This window comes from Lissotriton helveticus, chromosome 8 (assembly GCF_964261635.1).
Source record: "Lissotriton helveticus chromosome 8, aLisHel1.1, whole genome shotgun sequence".
NCBI classification, from domain to species: Eukaryota; Metazoa; Chordata; class Amphibia; order Caudata; family Salamandridae; genus Lissotriton; species Lissotriton helveticus.
Genome location: NC_136069.1, coordinates 1,149,573,012 through 1,149,595,640, shown reverse-complemented (window position 1 = coordinate 1,149,595,640; position 22,629 = coordinate 1,149,573,012). Strand labels below are relative to the sequence as shown.

Below are 22,629 nucleotides of genomic sequence, written 5' to 3'. Positions count from 1 at the left end.
AAAGGTGCGCTGCTCTTTTATGGCGGCTTTTTCATGTATAAAATGCACACACGTGTCACAGAAGGCCGTGGAAACACACAGCAGAAGTAACTTTCCTGCATGGACTTGTCACTTTTGCCACAAAGGAGTACAGAAGATCTGTCCTTATTCTACCTTAAAAGGTGAACACCTAATCCTTCTAGAGCAAGGTCAAGATCAGACTCATTGTCTGCTCAGATGCTAGAAGAACCTTCATGGTTCCCACAGATGGCAAGAAGGCCTATCAACCTGCTAAAATATATCACCTTCTTACTCCTTAGGCACCTGCCTAGAAGGCGGACCATGGAATGGCAAGAGTAGGGGAAAGGATAGGCAAATGGAGAGGTGAATGCTGCTTTGGGTTTGGAGTGGGGAGGGGGGTGGAAAAGAGGCAAGCAGAGTTGAGGCACATTTAAAAAAATAAAAAAAACGTTATTCATTTTAAAGCACACAACACAGCATACAGTGTAGTCCGATGAAATCCGTTAAGCTTTAGAGCTTCCTCCCTCCCCTCTATAAGCCCCTACCTTCTCTCCTGCACCCTAGTCTCCCATCCTCACGACTCCCCCACTGTTTGCCCATCTCGTACCCCACTCCCGGGGGATTATACTGTCAGTTCAGCTCTTTGTCGGATCCTGCAATACATCAATTGTATAGTATTCTCTCCATGATCCCTACACTTTCTCAACATTCTTAGGGCATCCCCTGCTTTGACACTCCACCCTCTCCGCTTCCACACACATTCATTCCCTCTTTCCATCTTGCCACAGTTGGGATCTGTGCCCCTCCCCACAGTTAGGCCACATCTCTTAGCCACCCCGCTAGTTTGCTGACCTCCCTCAGATCAGGGTTGGATTTGTATAATGCCTTCCCTCAAATCACTGCTTCAGCGTAATTTTACATAAAAGGTGGGGGGTGGGGGGGTTAAAAAAAATGCACGCATCACTTTACACTAGTGAAACACACCTGAAAACAAGTGAGGCCACTTCTGCTCAGGCCCCCTGCCCCGCTTAGTATGCCTACATTACTGGGAGGCCCCGCGAGAGAATAGGGGTGACCTCTACCTGTTGCTGCTATACGGGAGGTAATGAGTGCCATCTTCCTCCAGAAAGGCTACTTAGACACTCACTGGGCCGCTGGAGGTATAGTCGAACAACAGAGACACTGCCCAAATCGGCCCCCGGGCTGCTCAAAAGCAGCCCTCAGGTGGAACTCGGACCCCGGCCCCTCGGGCATTGTCCGAAGGTCCCTGTTACCAATCCGACGCTGCCTCAGAGCCGTCCCCCTTCCACAACTGAGTGACTAACGTAATATTCCTATGCCACCCGATCAAGCTGTGGGCGTAATCCCATGCTTATAGAGTCTCCCTAGTCTGCCTGGGCAGGTGATTCCTGTTTAGTTTATTATATGAGTAATGGATGTAAGTGGCCGGCTCCATCTGCATCCTCTCAACTCAGATCGCCGAATGCTAGGGGACGGAAACCCTCAGTCATTAATACCCTGCAGTACTGTCACCCTATAGTATGTTCTGATGTCTGGTAGGGCAATCCCCCTGTTATAACAGGATCTACATAGTATCCTCAGGGCTATCTTTGGGGCTTCCCCGTTCCATAGGAGTTGTTGGAGTGCCTTGTCGGCCTTAGTAAAATAAGTTGCCCATATCTCAAATGGGTTATTTTGTAGAGCATACAGCAGCTTGGGTAGGGTAATCACTTTGAACAGCGGAGTCCTACCCATAAGTGTTAACGGCACTTGATCCCATCAGTACACATCCACCCTGAACCCTATCAATCTACCCAAATTTCCTTCTAAGAAATTTACCTTCATCCGTGAACCCTACTCTTGAAGTTTGAAATCCTCTAGTAACCCCGTCTGGACCCTCCCAGTGGAACAGGGTTGATTTGTCCCAATTAATCCCATATCCTGAGTAGCCTTCGAATATCCTGAAGAGCGAGAGGACTGCCTTGATATCGACCCCTGAATCATTAAAGTATAGCAGCACAGTGTCTGCCCACAGTGAGATTTTATCAGGTTCTCCAGTCACCTGCGGGAATCCAGTAAGCTCGTCTGTGCACCGCAGTCATCCATTTTCAATAGGGAGATGGGCCTATATGAGACATCGGACCCTGAGTTTCCGAGGTGTGGAGTTGAGGCACACTCTAGAGCTTCACCCTCTGATGCAATCTGGGACAAGTAGCTCTTACTGCGCGTCAGTTTGTGTGCACAAAGGTGCTCTGAGAAGCGACACATCTATACCCAACAGATGGGAGCTTCTCAGAAGCAACTTCAGGTTCCCCCCTCTTCACCCTTCAGAGGTATTCATCAGTAGCACAATAGGCTCTTATGCGAAAAACTATTAAAAAAATAGCCAGATCACCCAACGAAGGCGTTCACCTCTGCAGAAGTTATACAGAGGGTTTGCGCTTGTACGGTATGGGAGATAGTAGGATTACTTATCAAATTAGTGCAAGACCTCCACCATGAGGTATGATGCAGGAGCTGTTCACCAATGCAATGTGAAACTGTGTGATTATTTTAGCTATCTAATGACTGGTACCTGTAGAGAAAGCACAAACGCACTATGGTTCTTGTTTTTTTTATACAATGTTTGTAATCTGTGAAAAAAACATAATAAACCGATGACAAAAAAAATAATAATAATAGCCAGATGCCTGAAGGCATCCTTCTCCATTGCCATGCCCTATGTAGCAGTTCTTTCTCACATTCATAGTCTGCCCATGGAAATGTGAACTTCTCTCTCCCTCCAAGAAATGACTTGAATGCACTTAGTGAATCTTTCCCCCACAAAGTATCCCCTCCCATAATCTGAGTGACCTGTCACCCCACATCCCATGTCCCTATGCACTGGAATCCATTAGGTCACGATTATCCCGCGAGAGTCCAGGTGCGCCAGATCCATGCTAGAGCACACATTTCTATTTTATTAAGCTAAAGGGACTTCGTTTACATGGTCAGTGCCTAGCCTTTTTGGTTGAGTTTTATATAGCGCGAACTAGAACCGAATCAGTTATCAGAGCGCTTTACATAGCACAAGTTACGTTTTTTTTTTTTTACACGAGGACACACACTTTCAGGTTTTTTTTGTTGTTTTTTTTAGGCACGGGGAGATTAAGTGATTTGCCCAGAATCACAGGAGGTTTTGGCGTCGTTACCGAGACTCGAACCCAGATCCCCAGGTCCGAGGTCGAGCGCCTTAGCCGTTAGGCCAACTCCTCTCATGTGGTACGGATCCAGGCCTCTTGGACCTACACTGGACATCCATGTTCAATGTCAATCACTTTCCCACAACAATTCCCTGCCTCACTAGGGACGCAGACACCGGCCTTCAGTTCAGCCCTGTGGCTGATCCACTACCCAGCTGCCTTTCTTTATACACTGCACAACCAAGCCTGGTGATAGGCACTTGTGTAGCACACATTAGATGGAAGAGCTTTAAGGTACTGGTGTTAAAAGAGGTCGATTAGGACAGGAGAGCCTTAAGAGATGTCTGAAGGTGGAAACAACAGGGGCTGTCTGGATTTCAAAGGAGATCATTCCACATGGCTGCTTGGTCAAGGAAAGCTTTTCACACTCCGCACTGTAACTGCACCATGTTTTAAGTTAGAGATGAATTGCACTTTCAACATAAATTGAAGGGGGTATAAGTATGTGTTCACATGTTTAAGGTATACACAAAGGTGCAGTGCTTTCAAGACTTAAATGCCAGACCGGTAGTCCACCAAACTTCTGCCCTCGACTTGAGCCATTGAAGGGCGGGATAGACAATTCGACCATTTGGACGATGATCCTTCTTTCTCAAGCCATACGCCTAATACAGTTCTGCATTTTTGGACCAATAACAGATTTAAAGGGAACCGGTGAAAGTCTGAACAGAGGGAACTGGTATAATCTAAGCGGAAGCATGTATGCCTCCACAACAGTAAAGGCCCTATAACACGGAAAAATAAATCGCATTTTGTTTTTAAAAACAGTGAAGTGGGAAAATCAGATGTTGTTAAATAGATAACTGACACTCCGGGATTGCTTTTTCCCCAAAAAGTAAATCAATTAAGGTTGAATACTGACCAACCAGATGGACTGACACAAATAGCTGCTTTGTTGAACTAAACCAAATGGCTTATGTCTTTGGGCCATTATGCTTCTAGTAGTGGTCTTTCATGTCGAATTCAACTGATTTTATGCAACTTTGCGGAGACCTAGCATTGTTATTGACCTAGACCTCCAGGTATACAATTTGGGTGGTGTTAGTTAAGGATTGATATGCAGTGGGTAGCTCCCAGGAAACTGCAAAGAAAGTGGTTAGACAGGTGTTAAACAGGACAGGTAACAGGAGATTCTCGAGGGACTGAGCCATTATCAAAGAGACAAGTTAAAGTTGCTCTTTTACGACAAACTCCCAGAACAAATTAAACGTGGCTGGAGCCAACTTGGATCAATCATCCCTACAGAAAAGTTTGGCAAACATAGGCTATCACAGTTATTGGCCTGTTTATTTGAATTTAAAAAAAATCCCGTTGAAAATTCAGCCGAAAGCTGCAACACATGACCCACTCAACAGCCTTTTATCGATATTCAAAGACTGAAGGGGCTTTTCTTGCAAGACTTACATGAAATGGAAAGTGAGTGGGCATCCAACAGGGACAGATTTTGGGCTTTTAGTAGCAGATAGTAAATTTTTTGCTGAAAAACATCTATAAAATGGTCTTAATTTTTTTTAGGTATACATTTTAAATTATATATATTTTTTAATCAAACTGCAGGTCGCGTTTGGGGCATATCTTCTTTAGGAGCCTAATCTCGCACAAGGTTCTGTATGCTCTTTAAAGGAGTGACAATAATCAGAGTACACCACCTTTTACATTAAAGAGGCATTGGTAAAGTCAATAGGTAAACTGGGGTGATGGTTACACTTTTTGTAATTGCTTATCTAAGAAGATGCAACAAACATTCTAAAAAATAACCCTGCCCCGACAAAATGTGGTGGCCAAATGCTTAAATTAAAAATGTTTTTTTTTTAAACTGGCAATAATTATAATAGAACAAATACTACGGGTGCTTTCTAGCAGGCAGGTGTTAGAACAGGGTTCCTGTTTTAGTTTTAATTCATGTCACATGAAAATATGGGTCTTACTGGTGCAAAGTAAGGTACTGCTGGATTTGAATTACCATAACCTGAAAACAGTTTAAATACACATGGATAACTTAAAGAAAAAGAATGGAAAGAAATAAGCATTGGTAAAGCACTGGCCCACCATGCCCAGGAATTGAAGTGCACTTTTTTCAGCAGATGCGCACATGATCAAGAGAGCCAATGGCTTAGGAGGGATGATCTATAACCTATGCTGTAAACAAAACGTGAGAGGCAGATTAAGAACCAAAAGGCTGAAGAGGCCTGACTCGAAGCCTTTCTATTTTTGCACACAGGAAAGCATTATTATTTTCTACATGAGGATGGTGAGCCATTTAAATCGTTCAAGGTCAGGAGGTTCATTAAATAGGGCAGAAAAAATTTACATTTCATTTGCTTTCTAAAGATTTTCTCACACCTACATTATAACTGCGACTGCACTCTACTCTACACCTCTGCACTCTACCCTGCACCACTACACATCACTCCGAAACAACGCCAATGGACTCTGCCCCCCTTTTCTAAAAATCAATGCACTCTACGCCAATCTATTCAGCAGCATTGTACTTTATATCATTTCACTCTACTCCACAAGACTATATGCTCTACTCCATGAAACTCGACTCCACTCTTTTACACTCTACGCCGCTACACAGCACTCTATCCCACTCCGCAACACTACACCACAACGACTCCATGCCACTTTACTCCACTCTATTTTACGACACACTACTCCACTCCTCCACTGTATGCCGCTTCACTCACAATCCATTCTACTCGATTCTACACTACTCTACTCTATGCTAGGGTGACCAACCGTCCGTAAATTTCACGGACTGCCCGTAATTTGGGCCACTTGTCCTTTGTCCGTAAGGAATTCTTTCACGGACGCCTTTTGTCCGTAATTTCGGCCATTAGCACGAGCTGCCCCCTGCAAGCAGACAGAGTTCTGTAACTCTCACAGCAGGGGCCAGCACACGATCCGTCTGTGAGAGCATTTATAAGAGCATCAAAGTTTTAGTTTGCAACCAGCCCAACCCTGAAAAAGAATCACTTTGATCTCTGGGCCTTCTCTCACACTATACGAGTATCCTCATTATATTACGATTCTTTGCCATTTATAACCTATCTGTTCATAAAAGTAACATCTTACAGTCACAGAAGCGAATTCTCCCCTCATACAGAAAATAACTCCTTGGTGATACGTTCTGATGCCATATTGAATAAAAACATTACGAAAGGAACTATCTACGTTTAGTCACTAGGAAGAGCAGAGTAAGAGAATTAGCGATTATTTTTGCTGCAAGCACAACTATTCCCGAAAGATGTGTCTATTTTGGCAATATATATTAGGGAGAAAATAGCCCAGAATGTAATAGTAGGCTCATTTTAAAATAGGCCTTAAGTGTTTGAGCCAATAGAGCGCTTATTGGGTGATATTTGAATGTCGTCATTGTGACACTTTGAGTGACACTTTATCAGGAATAGAGCTAAGCAGTTCTACCAATGAAGCAAAATAATTGAACACTTAGAAAAAAACAATGGTTTGGAAATACCCCCTACGTAGCTCATGATGTAAAGTGAGCTTGTATTAAAAAAAACTTTACAACTATCCCTTTCCCATCACGCTTCCTCTCGGTCTCTCTCTCAAATATTGGAAAGTGTTCTTTTTAGGGTAGTTTTGCAAAGTGCAGGGCCTGTAAACATAAATGTATTATTAGCAAATCCACCACATTCTAGTATGTTTATAGAGCGATTGAAGTGAACCAAAACTACAAGTCCCAGAATTTATTAGGTTTTTGAATGACTACTCTAGACTGCTTCAAACATTTCGTAGTAACCACAAAAGGGGACTCATAAGCAATGGCCATAGTTCTCTTCAGATTGAAGGGTTGAGCAAGTCCCTGTCACCATTTTAACTTTTGACCTTTAGGTTACGTACTGGTCTTGGCTGCAGGGGCTCAAACTACTGAGCTACCTTACCGTAAATAGAGATTGTGTCATCATATCTGAAAAGATTACCGTCCCTCAAGAACTCTCTTAAGTGACAGGAATTAAAATAATCCCTCAGAAATATAGACTCGATAATTGAGATGAAGGAGACAGACTGGAATGTCCTCGTGGGGTGAGGTATGGAATTAGGCACCCCGAGAAGTACCGTAAACAGCCACATTTAATTTTCATGAAAACTTTGCACTTAAGTTTTCTCATGTCCAAAGGAAAAAAATAGGTGTAATATGATCAGTGCTTTAAATGGGCTGTTACTGTCCAGTACAGAGTATCAGAATTCACGAAACACTACAGTCTGAAAACCTACAAATGGACCACAGATTCATAAAGACTTTTTGAACCAGGTAAAGACTAAATTAAAGCCTTATTTTTAATAATTTCCCTTTTTTTAAGTATATAGTCTTTCCTTTAGGTCAGCATGTTTGAATTGATAAGCTGAAGACACTGACCGAATACACTGGAGCCTCGGGCGGCGATTGTAGATACAGGACTGTATTCCGCAAACACTGGAGCCTAGAGGAGCTTGCAACTTCAGGACTTTAATCCTTACACACAGGAGCCTGAAGGAGGTTGTAACTACAGGACTGTACTTTTTACACACAGAAGCCTGGGGGGAGCTTGTAACTACAGGACTTCAATCCTCACACACAGGAACCTGGGGGGAAGTTGTAACTACAGGACTGTACTCTTTATCCACAGGAGCCTCGGGGGAGGTTGGAACTACAGGACTGTATTCCTCACACACAGGAGCCTGGGGGGAGCTTGTAACTACAGGACTTTAATCCTTACACACAGGAGCCTCGGGGGAGGTTGTAACTACAGGACTGTATTCCTCACACACAGGAGCCTGGGGGAGCTTGTAACTACAGGAGTGTACTCTTCTCACACACAGGAGCCTGGGGGGAGGTTGTAACTACAGGACTGTACTCCTCACACACAGGAGCCTGGGGGGAGCTTGTAACTACAGGACTTTAATCCTCACACACAGGAGCCTGGGGGGAACTTGTAACTACAGGAGTGTACTCTTCTCACACACAGGTGCCTGGGGGGAGGTTGTAAATACAGGACTGTACTCCTCACACACAGGAGTCTGGGGGGAGGTTGTAACTAAGGTGACCAACCATCTGTAAATTTCACGAATTGTCTGTTATTTGGGCCTCTTGTTTGTTGTCCGTGAGGAATTCTTTCACAGACGCCTTTTGTCCAGAATTCCAGACATTTGCGCGAGCTGTCCCCCTGCAAGCAACCTGGGAGTACTGTAACTCTCACAGCAGGGACCAGCTAGCGCTCCTGCTGCGATCAGTGGCCTGCAGAAGCCCTCCCCGATGTGGCACAGACTGCTATAAGCCATTAGCATTCTATATGTCGGCCTAATTATCACATACAGAATGATAATGGGCCCTCTGCTCGGTGACAGCATTTGCTGGGGCTACTGCTGCCAGAGCCCAGGGCATGGCAAAAGGTTTTTGTTTATGGGCTCCTGTCACCTCACCAGGGGCCAAGCTCTGGCAAAGTGGAAGTTTAATTTTGGCGCATGTTACCCAGATACAGCCACTGTTCGCCTCTTAAACTGTCACACGATTATTTATTATTTATTTCTTTTGCGCCAAAAGTGCAAAGTTTATGCATTTGTAATGATATTATTTTCATATTTACCGGGCGCCCCCCCCAACCCCCCTCCACGCCCCCTTGGGATGATTGATCAGATCAGGTGTTTATTTTCAATGGGGGAGAGGGGGCGTGTAAGATCTGCAAAGCCTTCAGCTTTTGATCATTTCTTCATTTTGGGAGGGGGGGGCGGGAATATGCAATCGCAGGTGTTTAAGTTTCACTCACACACAATAGATGCAATTCAAGGTTGTCTCAACCTAATATATACTTATTTTGACTTGTGCTTGTGTTGGTTGTCTATTTACTCATGTAATATTGTGCGACTTCCACCGATGTGTCTTTAAAACTTACCTTTTGTCCAGAATTTTTGTCCTGAATTCTGACCTTCTGTCCTGAATTTTGTCCTGAATTTTGATCCTTTGTCCTGAATTTTTACACTCACTGTCCTGAATTTGTACCAATGCCAGCTGGTCACCCTACTCTATGCCATTCCACTCTCCTACACTACTCCACTTGGTCACTCCATGACAATCTACTACGTTCTACGTCACTCTATTCTAAAGCACTTTTTGCAACACCCTCAATTCCACTCCACAACACTGTCTATGCCACTCCACAACACTCTACGCAACTTTAGTCCACTCTATCTTCTTCCATTCAACGACACTTTAGTCCCTGCACAACACATTACACCACTCCACTATGACACTCCAGTTCACTCAACTCTACACTACGATTCTCTATGCCACTCCATAACACTCCACCTTACTCCACTTAACGACACTAGACTCTCCTTTACCCCACTAACTGAACAGCAGTCACGCTGGTGTACAGCGTGGCTAAACCATATTGGCAAAGCCAACAGCTCTTGCATAGGCAAGACCAATTGGCTTTGCCAATTCTGGTTAACTACAGGGTATATTATGTCCGGACTGCTTCTATTTAAAGACTGTGTATAAATACCTACTATCTTTGTTGCGGGTAATTTACATAAATGAAAAGCTGCATTTTACCCGAAACCTGTCTTTAAATCAGCCAAACGTTAAAGTGCTTCCTAGTGGCATAGTTCAGTGGGTACTACTGATCTGATAAGTGTAGCAGTGCAGACAGAAACAAGGGACTGCACTGACAACTGGATCTCCAATAGATTATGGTTCTTGATTTCAGCAATAAACCAGGCTGCTATATCCTTTCTCCGACACCCTCCTCTGTAGATATATACCCCATGAATGAGCCGTGCGAGTGCTGAGGCTAAACAAACGTGACAAGTTCCCCATGTCCAGTGGCTCCTGGCACACCCAGCGTCAGGAGATTACCAGACTGGAGTTGGAGTGCAAAAAAAACAAAAACAAAAAAACACAAGGCAACAGACCTTCACACAGCCTTTGCATCAAGGCTCAGAAACGACATCCCTGTATCCTGACACAATTTGGTCTAGAGTTGAAGACTCGCCGCATTAAAGAACATTACATCATAACGCAGCAAGACTCTGCTTTCGGTCTCGGAAACCACATACCCCTTCAACCCTACGCTGAGTGGGTCTTCGCATCTGACCCTGAACAGTGATTCACCGACTTTCTGCTGGGCTTGCGCTATAGACACAGGACATATATACATACAGGGCAATGTGTTCAACTCCTGCCACCCACAACCGCAGATCTTACAACAAGGAGAGCATGAACAAATCAGGGCTCTGACACAGAAGACAAACTCTTCTATCTGCCAGACCACTTCAGTACTTAAAGGTACCCAGAATCGCAACAGCCACTTTGTGAAACAAAGAAAATAAAAGCATGTGGAGACATCAGAATGCACCACTCAAGTGTGGCCTCATCATGAAGACAAAGCATCACAAATCAACACGGGGGGGGGGGTGCTTTGTTGTGTCTGGTCTCACAAAGAACAAACAATAGCATTACTTTTGTGTCTAGAAAGACCTAGAGCTCTTCCCTCTTCCCCCAGTCATGATTTTTCACCGCAATAAGATAAACAGGAAATTGTTGGCTTACCTCTGTAACATCCATGACCTTGATGGCTGCCAGCTGCCCCGTCTTGACATGGCGACCCTAGGGGACAGAAGAGGAAGAGCAGTATGATTAAAAAGTTTAGGAAACATAACGCCACACCAACAGACTTCTTTAACAGTCCACACTGAATTTTACATCGAAGTAATTTCCTACACTTATCGTCATCTTGGTTCAGTTGACCGATAAGCGACCATGAAAAGACCACAAACAACATTCAAGAGAAGGAACTCTTTCGTATTTACCTCCGACACTTACTACACCAATGGTTTCGTTAATGACATTATTTTGGCAAAAACTCGGGCTAGCTCTAGTGACACCACACAACCTTTGATCCTGTGATGACATCACAAAGAAGGGCCACATTTGACCAGTGAGCGAGGTTCTATAGCGGGGAGTGGAGGGGTGAGGAATGGGGCAATTCAACGTTGGTACAGCCTGAAGAATCTGGTAGTCTGGATTTTACAAGCATTATAAGGCACAGGAAACTAGATTATGCGCAATGTTACTGCATCATACTACAGATCTTATAAATATAACGTGTGGCTTGCTTTCACTTCCCACGTCTGTCACTACAATACGCAACTCATACTCCGCAGCATAGCTATACTATACTCTAGTTACAGGTGTATTAAAACACTATATGAAAACCCGAAGGTAAAAAGGTCAGAGGCATCACAGGCACCTTCGCATATATCATCTTCTAAAAATATAAAACTTTTAAAAAATCATAAACGTGCATATCCTCTGGATCACAAAAATGCCCAAAACCATCCCCAGCGCCACAACGTGCTTTGATGTAGGCAGTAAAATCAAATCTAAATCATTACTCTAATATAAATCATATCATTCTACAAACTCTCTCTACGAAAGGAAAGGTGCATCAGCATCTGAGCTGCCATCAGCACACAGTTACCAAGATGACCATGTGAAAGAAGTTCCTGAAAAGATGTTTTTGGAAAGGATAAACTTACTTTCTTTCCGAACTCATGCATTTTGATCTTCAATGAATAGGTCCCAAAAAAAACACTAATAAAGGCAATCGAGGAAAAATGCGTAAAGGCTGAAATTTATTTACTTGCCTTGATGATATTACGCACTCTGAGCTCGCAACAGAAGGGCCCCTGTCTAACAGACCATATGTTGAAAATACGCGGTGATCACTTGTCCAGCAAAACAAAGTGATAATTAATTGCCTTATCTCTCATGGATAAGCTTCTCAAACCGGCAAACAGTTCATGGGCCATAAGCTACTAATATGAGCTGTCACAAAGGATTTTATGTGACAGAAATATAGCTGCCATTAAAGTCGCCATGAGCAAACAAATTATTGTAGGCAGGCTAATTGAAAATAAGAGAAAGTGTTTCCAGCCTAAAAAGTGCAAGCTCAAATAGATTGTAAATTTAGCTGGTGCACGCGCAGTAAGTCAAGCTTGCAGTAATACTCTATCAATTAATGAAGTCTAACGAAGCCAGTTTAAATTTAAAAAAAAAACTAAATGAAGATTTGGGATTTCTTTTTGGAGTTTCAGGTATACTCAGTGTTAACTTACTTTTGTGGCTCATGACCACACTTACTACTCACACTGTAGTGCAGTGACACAAAAACTAAAATCAAGTCCATCATAATTAGTACTGGGAGTGGAAGAAAATATCTTACTACTCCAAATAAATGGTGTTCTGTCCATACTCTCTAGCCATCAGCATACATTTCCTCTTTAATATCCCTTACAGTATAACTAGAAGAATATGTCTAAATGTCATGCATCCTGTTGTTCGGAGATGAGGACAGCAGGCTTATACTGTCCTCACACCAAGAGCCCTATGCTTACAGCAGTGTCTGTTCCGGTTTATGCAACACGCAACAGCAGGAACCTATCGCCAGCAAATACTTAATCAATAACTTTAGAGTAGTCTTCAAACTTCGCAGTGTCTAGCACCCCTGCTCAAAACATTTTGGAGTCTCAGCCCTTCAAACCGACTTGAGTGGGGGATTACATTTTGGGGGAACGCGGGTGTATAAGGGAAGGAAGTATATTAAACTGCTCACGCTCATTACTACATGGTTGTACTGGATGAACGAGGGGTGAGGGTGGGGATATTCCTCCTGCCTCCCAACTGCAGCTCCTGCAGCACTCTCATCGCTAGCTTCTGTGTTGGTTCCTCCTGTGCATCATTTCCCAACTACCTCCCGAATTTCTGCAGTGCCCCCCAACCCACCCAGCCTACTCCTAGAGCTCTCCCTCCCTCTTTAGTTCTACAGCACTCACTCCTGGCACTACTCGACTTTACTCCCTTCCAGGCTCCTGCAATGATTCTTCCTCAAAGATCAATCTGTCCTCCCTCACTCTGTTCTCTCAGACAGAGAGCTCCCTCTTGCCTTTCTCCTGTCTAATGCACTTCTCCATCCCTTCGAGCTCCCTCTCCAGAACTTAGCAGCGCCCCATCTCTCCCTGTAGTGCACCATCTAGATAGGCTCCTAGCACCCCCTCCCAGCAGGGTCCGCTCCCTCAGGGCTCTTATTTCTCCCTTCCATGTGTGCCTTCAGCACTCCCTCCCACCAGGGCACTTCTAAAAACATGCTTGTATGATTTCACAGTACAACTACGACTGACTGTAAAAAATAAGTCCAAAAGAACTCTACAACACAAAATGATGCAGAGAAACCTCAGCACTTCAAAGTGGGAAGACCTCTGCTTTAAAACATTCTCCAACTGAGCTTGTAAGGTAAACAGACAGTATGCTACGGGTAAAATCATAATAATTGCCAGTTCAGCATGTGGTTACATACTGCCTCCACCCTAATCAGTCCAAAGGGCCACACCACTGATCATTAATTAGCCCAAGTCACTCTGGTGCAATGCCTCCACTCATTCTCTCCTAAACATTATCCCTCCACCAGCTCTTCCCATTGCACAGCTACAACACAGCCAGCTTCAAGGAACTACACCACCAAGAAAAGAATGGAACTCTTAACCTTGAAATACTTACAAGCCTGCCTAAAAAGACCTTGACAACTTGTGGTTTGCCAGCAAGCATAGACTCAATCACAACCCCTAACAAGACTACGAGGCTATCAAACCTTTATTTTCTACCCAAAAAACTAAAGAGGCAGAAAAATAAACAACTTTTGCAGAACGAGAACAGTCCTAAATCGTTCATCTGGTCCAACTCAGCCTCAAAACTGATGCAAGATTTTGTCTGTTTTTTGTTGTTTTGTTTTTCCATTGAAGGTCAATCAAGATAACTTTGCCTTACATAGGTGTTCAAATAGCTGGAAAACCAAATATATACTCTACCATTTTTCTACACAAAAACTGCCAAGCAGTGACTAAACACCCTTGACATTAGTTTGTTGTTTTTATAAACAAGATTACCCTAAACCATATTTGGTCTGCTTAATTCACTTGGACTTGCAGGAATGTATGCACAAGGGCCCAGTGGACACAATGTACTTGACCTGCAGATCTGTTTGACGTGCTCTCGTTGTCACAACCCTCGTTCTCAAGCATCTCCATAAATCAACTTTAGAAAGTAAACAACAATATAAGAATACGTGATACACACAGATGGTGAATTTCAGTGGCTTCACCGAGTTACAGAGGTGGGTGAGCCAAAAAATTAAAGGTGGAAAGTCGAGCCATTGGTCTGGTTTGACTCTTAGATAGAGCCTGTGCACGAACCAAGACTTGAAAATGTTTGCTAAGTAAATCATACAAGAAACATACAACAAACATCACGTAACGTATGATAAAGTCTCTACAAAAAATGTTTTTTACATTAATACTTCCCATTAAAGCACTGCACTGAGAAGTGCTGATTAAAAGTGAGTTTTTAAACAGGAACTTAGAACCATTCCTGTCCATACCCCACACTGACAGCGGTATTAGTGAAGGAAGAGGCAAGACAGTTGCCAAATGAACCCTGTATGTGGCCCAGATCATTATTGAGCAACATCATAATCTATTAAATCAAACACAATATGTTTTTGTACATCTGGTAAACTGTACTGGTGTATTTTTACGCGCTTTCATACCCGATTATGAAGGAAAAGCAATTCTGGTATAATACAATAGTTGGCTAAGACCACACACTTGAAGCAGGGAAGCCATTTATCCAGGTTCTCAGGTTTCACTTTGTAAATATTAACCACTAAATGGGCATCTATTTCCCTCTCCTTTTTAAGCTAATGTGTACTTATTACATCTTTGTGCATTTTTCTGATGTTTTATACATCGCAAATTCGACCTGTAGGTATTGGAGGGCTTTACATAAGCACAAGTTAGATTACACAAGGTCGCATTCATTTTTTAAAGGCACTGACATATCAAGTGATTTGACCATATTCACAGGATTTTGAGACTAGGCCAGACTCGAACCTGGTCCCCAGGCCCAAAAATAGCAAGCAGATCTGGCCATAATGCCACATACTGGGTAAAGTGAGGGAAGCAGGCAGAAGCCACATGAAAACTCGGCTCGTTAGGAGCTCGGGGTTCCAAACAGACTTCGAGCTCAGCCAGAGCCACACCTCAGGATCGAACATTCAGTGGCTCGCCCATCTCTAATGAGTTATATAACATTTCAGATTATCCGATTGTAATGTGGATATGATTTTGTTTACAGACCTACTGCATAGAATAGTGTTACACTGTTTAATAGTACATTTTATCCGGCATCGGTATGCCCTCGAGGTGGCACTCTGGTTTTAAGTTCACACCCTGGTTTTGCAAGAGTATTGTATTGTTATAAAGCCACCGATAAGTGAAGTAAACCACATAAACAATAACATGTAATACTATAATTGTGTTATTCACCCCAAGCATGGGAAGAGGAGGATAGATGGACAAGCAAGCAAGCATGCAAAAAGAACAAAGGAATGCACAACAATGTGTCTATATATTTGCAAAGACAACAACTGGAACCGAAGCGCAAAAGCAAATCTAAAGAAAATGGCTTGCATCGTTTATGCAGCACCGCCCGGCCCTCATCTGTCCCTGGAAAAAGGAGCTTAGATTGTTCGATTTTGAAGTAAATCGTAAAGATGCCGAGGTTTGGCCGTGACTGCATACTGAAACCCGCCTACAGTCGTGACTAATTGCCTTTGTACAGTGCAGTTCCTGGGAGAGGAAGAGGTAAAAACAGGGGCAGTCACGGGGATTAGGGGCTTTTGCAATGCTACTTAAATATATTTTTTTCCAATGAAATCTGAAATGTATGCTAGGGTTTAAAGCAATATACAGCAAGATAAAAATGCAGAAGGTTGGAAAACGTATGCAAAAAAAGAGCTTGCTCCAGTTTCATGTATAAATGAGTATATAATGTCATTACAGCCCACTAAAAATGCTAAAAAGTTACGGTGAATGCTGCTTATTAGTAGTCATATTATTGAGGAACATATTTGTCATTTTTTATCTAAGTAATAAAAAACGAAAGGTTGTCTAGACAAGGTTTGAATTATAAAATGTCACGTGTAGGCAATAGAAGCAACGCAGCAGCAGGTGCTCAAACCAGACAGCCATCTTTCAAGCCTTTACAGTATTTAAACGAGGGTTAAAAATAAAATAAAACTTCGACCAGCTCTGAGATTCCAGAGTGGGAAAGCAAACAAAGCGAATTATTTGAAGTTGGACACACTATACGTCAACATTAACAGGCCTACAATGAGAGGCTGGAAGACAGATGTGGATTTGGAGAAGTTCACCGTTTTTCACCAATAACGTCATGTGAAAAGCGGTTACTGGATTGGCTTATCTTGAGCACTGCTACAAACTAGTGCTGGCCCAGGAAGGTAACAACAACACAGCCAGCAGTCAAAACACAGAGCAAACAGCTGCGGCAGAAAAGAAATCCGATGATTGGTCGTAAAAGGAATACATAATTCACAAACTTGCATGCACACGGCCAAATCGTGAGAAAATATTTCAGATAATCTAGGGTGTCAGCTTGAGAAAAAGTTTAAAATAAAGCAGTGCTATAACTAACCTGACAAGTCTCAATTATTACCTTGTAAAACAACATGCAATAAACAAATCTACATTACTATGCAAGGGAATACCACATAATTCTTTCAGACAGGCCGCAAGTGCCAATGTGACTAACGTAACTGACACTTGCACCTCCATTTAATATATTACTTGCTACAATGTTGATAGCTTGTTAGACCCTTTGCCCTACTCTATCTGTAAACCGCGAAACAGGAGGTGAGTGTGCGTGCGTGCGTGTGTGTGTGTGTGTGTGTGTGTGTCTTCATCCTACAGGAATCATCCGTAGACTGCGTGACATACTACCCCTGGCACCCATGATGCCCAAATGAGCATTTCAGCTGGTTCATATCACAGACTAGCCTGTTTACATTTTGAACACCACCTCGATTTTTTAAAAAATGTGGCATGTGCCCTAGTCTTCAAAGGGTATACTAATTAATGGGTAGAGTACCATTATCGGACATGCTAGGAGGGAAGATGGTTGAGCTTGTGATCATACTCTTCTGTGTGGCATTTAGGGCTTTAGGGGATTAATCATTCCTTGCTGTCCACACTGAAGTCCCTGTAATGTCACTCTCGGCCATACTGTGCTGTGGCTCGACCAACTTTGACTAGTGAACCACCATTTTCTACTGCCACCAGTGGACCCTTCCCGCGAGCTCTCCCCCAACACTCTGACCACATACCCTTCCCAGCCCACAGCAGCAGCATTCATAGTTGTGAAAGTCAGCGGAGAAAAGGGAATATGAATAAAGATCCATTTATTTTTGCCGTTCTTGATAAACTGCCAGAAGGTGCATAAAGCCCTCCTTTTAGACATTTCCAAAATTCTTTACTGCGCTGATGCGGCTGCTCCAGCGCTTGCCTTCCTTGGAATTTTTTTATTTAGACTGTGAAAATAGAACCAAAATAATGTTGTGTGGGTCTCTCTCACTGGCAGCATGCTTTCATGCCATCCAAGCAATCTTTCTCTGGAAAACCCCTCGAATAAACTCTAGTAGGGATCATAAGTAGGGCCAAGATGGAGTAATCTCCAGGGTAAAAGGAGAGCGGGGAGGCTAGCAGGGCGGAGGGGGAGTTAAAGAGTCTGAAAGGGATAGCATCAGCTGCAGTGCGCTTAACTCACACGATGGCTGCAGACTCACTACATCTGCTGGGCACAGGTTTCAGTAGAATGCAAAGCTTTTTCTGCACTCTTCCAAAACCCATTGACATGAGAAAGGTATTAGCAGGGCATACAAATGTAGTTCGAAAAACTGACACCTCAAACCCCAACCTGACCGTGCGCCATGACCAGTCTTGCTCACTAAGCGAGAGGTGAAAGAAAATGCAGCACCACATGTGGACATTCATGGAGATAATCGAATTTCTTCATGCACTTTCAGCAACACAATAACTTCTGAACATTGTGTTAGATTAACCACAGCAGCAATTCCGCCGCGGTGCAGCGGTTTAGCGGAGTGGGCGGGGCCGCATTGGCCAAAGGACGTGCGCATCACTACAGAGGTCGTGCTTGCGACGGCCGTTGGCCGAAAGAAGCAGCAAAGGGGTTAAGCACAGATAGTAATAATTGAAGGTTTGAGACCGCATCCAAAAAAAACTAGGAAATAGTGAATACTGAAAAGAAACATTGTTAATTAGTAGAGAGCAGAAAAGGAAACTGACCTCACAAAATTATTCCATATTCTAAATTAGCTTGCCCTCAGAACCTCAACAAAAATAAACGTGTGCCTCACTAGAAACTATGCCTACTTCTTTGCCTTATGTGGATCAGGTCGGCCCTGAACCCCTACTCCATCTGCCTTGTAGTGTATATTTTGTCTTTAACTGCCCTGTAAGAATGCGGTTAAGAGTTGAGAAGGCTACTTAACTGGTAACATCAATCAGAGTATGTCAAACCTCCTGATAACTACGGATCCTGAGGGATACAGACAACACGCTGCTTTTGAGAAGGCGTGTCCTCTACAAGTACTATGCTGGCTGGCTGTTGCCATCACGTCCTAGGTTTCTTTGATAATCGGTTTCTCAGTAGATGATTCTTCTTCTCATGTCAGTCGCAATTAAAGGATTAATAACCACAAGTGATGGAAATTGCCTCCACAGCATCCCCAATCACCTCACCATAGAAGATATACTGCAAGCGGACAGAATCCAATGTTTAGGGAGGGCCTTACATCAGTAGCCTACTGTAAAGCATCCTGGCGAACAACATCTTCTAATTTGCACTTAGCAGCAGTATCAGGAGAAATGAGCCACAATTCTCAGCCTTGGGACCGACGCTGGGAAAGGAACTGTGGATCTTTGGGGCCTGACTGGTGCCAGAGGTGCTGGTGTGGATCCAATAAGCCCCCTCCCAAACCCACGGGCCATGAAGGTGCACCGGAGGTTACGGCCATTTAAATAGGAGGAGCATGGCCTCATAAAACTCCTACATTTGAAGAGGGGTTGCTCCCGCTTCCAGAAATGCGAGGAGGCGCAGATTCGGCCTACGCGATGGCTCAATCGCTGAGTCAGTTCTCGAGGGACACTCCGTCTAGTCAGCCAGCGGACGCGGTGAAGTCAAAGAGAGCTTTGACTTATTTAGGTCGAGCTAGACGTAAGCAATGCGAAGCATTGCTTAGTCTGCGAAGACATCTATTGTCACCCGTTTCTGGGAATGTGGACAAGAGAGGGTGCACGAGCGCAGATTGCACCTCGTGGGCGCGCACGGCGCCGTGCCCCTCTCCTGCCTCGGAAGCACCAACACGCATGCGCATACCCAGAGACACACACACACACACACACGAGCACCCATGCACGCACCCATACATACAGAGAACCCACCCCCGCCGTCGCATACACACACATGCGCGCACACACTGCATACACACACTGCAAACACACACGCTCCCCCCTTACCTCACCAGAGACACACACACGAGCGCACATACACACACGCACGCATACAGAGAACCCACCCCCGCCGTCGCATACACACACACACTGCATACACACACGCTCCCCCCCCCCCTTACCTCACCTCACCAGGCTCTTTTCTTGACCTGTTTTCATGTGGGCTCCTTCTGCCCGGCTCCCGATGGATGGGCGGGCGGGTGCCGGAGAAGCGACCAAGAACACTCTACGCCTGCGCGGAAGTGCACGCGCCCGCCTGACGTCACTTGTTTTGCTTGTTTACTATTGGTAAGGTTCCTGCGCCCCGCCCGGCACGAGTGCTTGCTCAAAGCAAGAAACTACTTTTCCCTGTTGGGTGTGTAAACTGAGCGGAAACACTCGATTAACACATGAGCATGGCCACCAACCAATCAGAGAGTTGTTCCAAGAGCGAAACCAATTGATGTGGCATATGGGCAGGCTCGGTCTATTTGCACAGTATTGAGGGTCCGTGTTCGAGGTTTCGATCGGTGACAACGACTCCTGTTTGTGTGAGTGAGGTTTGAAAGCAGGGTGCCTGTTAACCGCGGAGGTGTGGGAGGCTGTATATGAAAAAAATAGATGGTATGGTATCGTATACTACTTCAACAAAGCTCAACAACTTATCTGTTCTCCTTACTAGTATTTTGATTGGATATGGCTCCGTTGTAAAATCTCAGACTAATCTTCAAGCGCTGTCTTGGTTACGATTTTCTAGTTTTGCACAATAATTCGTAGTTCTGAGTCTTCGATGCTGAGTTACTCACAAAGACCCCAAATGAGTTTTGATCCTATTGAGTTATGCACAGATGTTAAATAATACAAGTAATAGTGTCGTAAGGGAGTTGAGATAAGCAGTGACAGTGTGAGGTGTGTTTAAAAGAAAAAAATTCTGAGACCGAGGTTGGGCTTGTGAAGATGGGGGCACACCTCAGTACGACATTACTCCAGTTCTACATCTCGGTATTCAGCTTCTTCTTCAGACGTTGCCTTGGGTGCCCCACGTAAATAACGTGTTTTTAATTTTGTCCAGGGACTGTCCAATGTCACTGTTCCAAGGCATTTAATAAGTTGCTGAAAAATACCTTGTGGCAGACGTCTTAATGTCTATTCAGTATGGGCTTTACATTTTGCGTAGTAATGATCAATGTGACTGACCCCAAATGTTTTGAAATGTTCAATTTTTCTATCACAGAGCCACTGGAACTTTACACTATATTAGTTACTAGGAACCCAATTCTAGTTCAAACATTCATTGTAAGTATTTTGTTTTAATTAAGCATTAGGACAGTAACCAGTGCTTGTTTTTTTTTTAAACTACTCTATAATTGAATCCCTTCTTGTTAAAACAGAGCACTTTAATCTGGGGAAAATTCAATCCCGAGTTCCTCAACTTTTGCACCTACAAAAGTTTAAGCTATTGCCATTAGAAATTACAATAACTTTTATTTAAGTATTAATTAATTAGAAAAATTAACAGCCATTGTTATTTGTAATATCAATACATGTAAGTCACGTAAATACAACACATATTGCATTACAAATGCTATCGGTGTCACATTTGCGAAAGTTATAACTATTGGCATTGTAAATGACAACGCTATTAATTTTGCTATTTTCAAAAACAAAACAAATAAAAAATGTCATTTACAATACCAATAGCTCAAACTTTCCTAATGCGAGACCTATTGCATTGCAAATGCTTGTTTTCTTCTTGTGGCTCTGAGACTTATCCGAAAGGCTTGACGACTTTGAGTGGGACGACGACCTTAGACTCTGCGACTGCTCTCAGACTCTGCGACTGCTCTCAGGATCTTCCACTTGACGATGACCTTGAGTGTCACAGCGTTCAGCTGCCAGGAGCTTGAGGGAACGCTCCCTCAAGGCCTTCGGGTGCATGACGCGGACGTTGAGGCAGGCCTTCGGGTCACCACAGACAAACATGGTGAGGGTCCCTCACTGACATCTGTCAGTGACAGGCGACACAGTGCTTAAACTGGCCTTCTTGGAGGACATGTCTGCTGCACCAGGAGGTAAGACCTCAAAAAGACTAAGCTTTTTTGGGCGTTTTATTAGTCAAAAAGAGACTAAGGGGTAGCTCTTCCCGGATCTGCGCAGAAAGAAGAAAAAAACTGACATCAGCGCACCTGGGTGACATCTGTATAGACACTGTCGATAACATTTCCGGAGCTGAGGGACGCCAACTTCCCACACAGGGGTACTGCTGACTACATAGGTCTCGATCCAGTCCGACTCCCAGGGTAAATTCTAAGGTAAGGAATCTGCGGCTAGAAGTCTCTAATAAGGTTAATAAGCAATTAAAGCGATTCTGCTTTAGCAAATTTTTTTAGAAGGACCACGATATTTCTAATTCACAAGGGTAATCGTTCAGATCGGCCCTTGTAAAAGGACAAGTGAAAAACCAAAACGTAAAAATATATAAGCAAGAAAAAATAATTAAGGAAATCCACGCTGCCGTCTAACACAACAATCTATTGTTTAGACTCAATTATGTCCTCTTACAGACAGGGTTGTTTTGAAAGGAGCTCAATTCTCATGGGAATCATCTGTGCCAGGGTGAGGAGACTGGAGGAATACAAACCTCCCTCAACAAAAATGTACGCCGAGATTCCGAGCTTTAGTCTTGCAAACAGACAGCAAAGCTAAACCGGGGCCGTGAAGGGTGCTGCTAGCTTCCCCAAGGTCGCAGGATAAAGTTTTCAGAAAGATGAAATATACGCCCTAAATGGGAAGTAAAGCAAACTTTGGCTATGAGCATATGTAGTTACTGGTGACTAATCCTAGAAAGCAAGCCAATCGGAAAGAAAAGCTGCCCGTCCGCGGTCACGTGACACACTCATGGGAAGCGCCGGATGGCGCGTGGTGGCCTGCACAACAGTTTGTTCACGGTCCACGACCCTTC

General features: G+C 43.8%; 1 protein-coding gene across 10 annotated transcripts in view; it reads right to left on the bottom strand.

The window, feature by feature from the left end:
• MAP4K4 (mitogen-activated protein kinase kinase kinase kinase 4) overlaps positions 1 to 22,629 on the bottom strand; it is a 642,366-nt gene that overhangs the window by 370,647 nt on the left and 249,090 nt on the right. For all 10 annotated transcript variants that reach the window (XM_078658041.1, XM_078658045.1, XM_078658037.1 and 7 more), the window contains exon 3: positions 10,798 to 10,854. In XM_078658041.1, the coding sequence (XP_078514167.1) occupies positions 10,798 to 10,854 (57 nt within the window). The remainder of the gene's footprint in view (positions 1 to 10,797; positions 10,855 to 22,629) is intronic.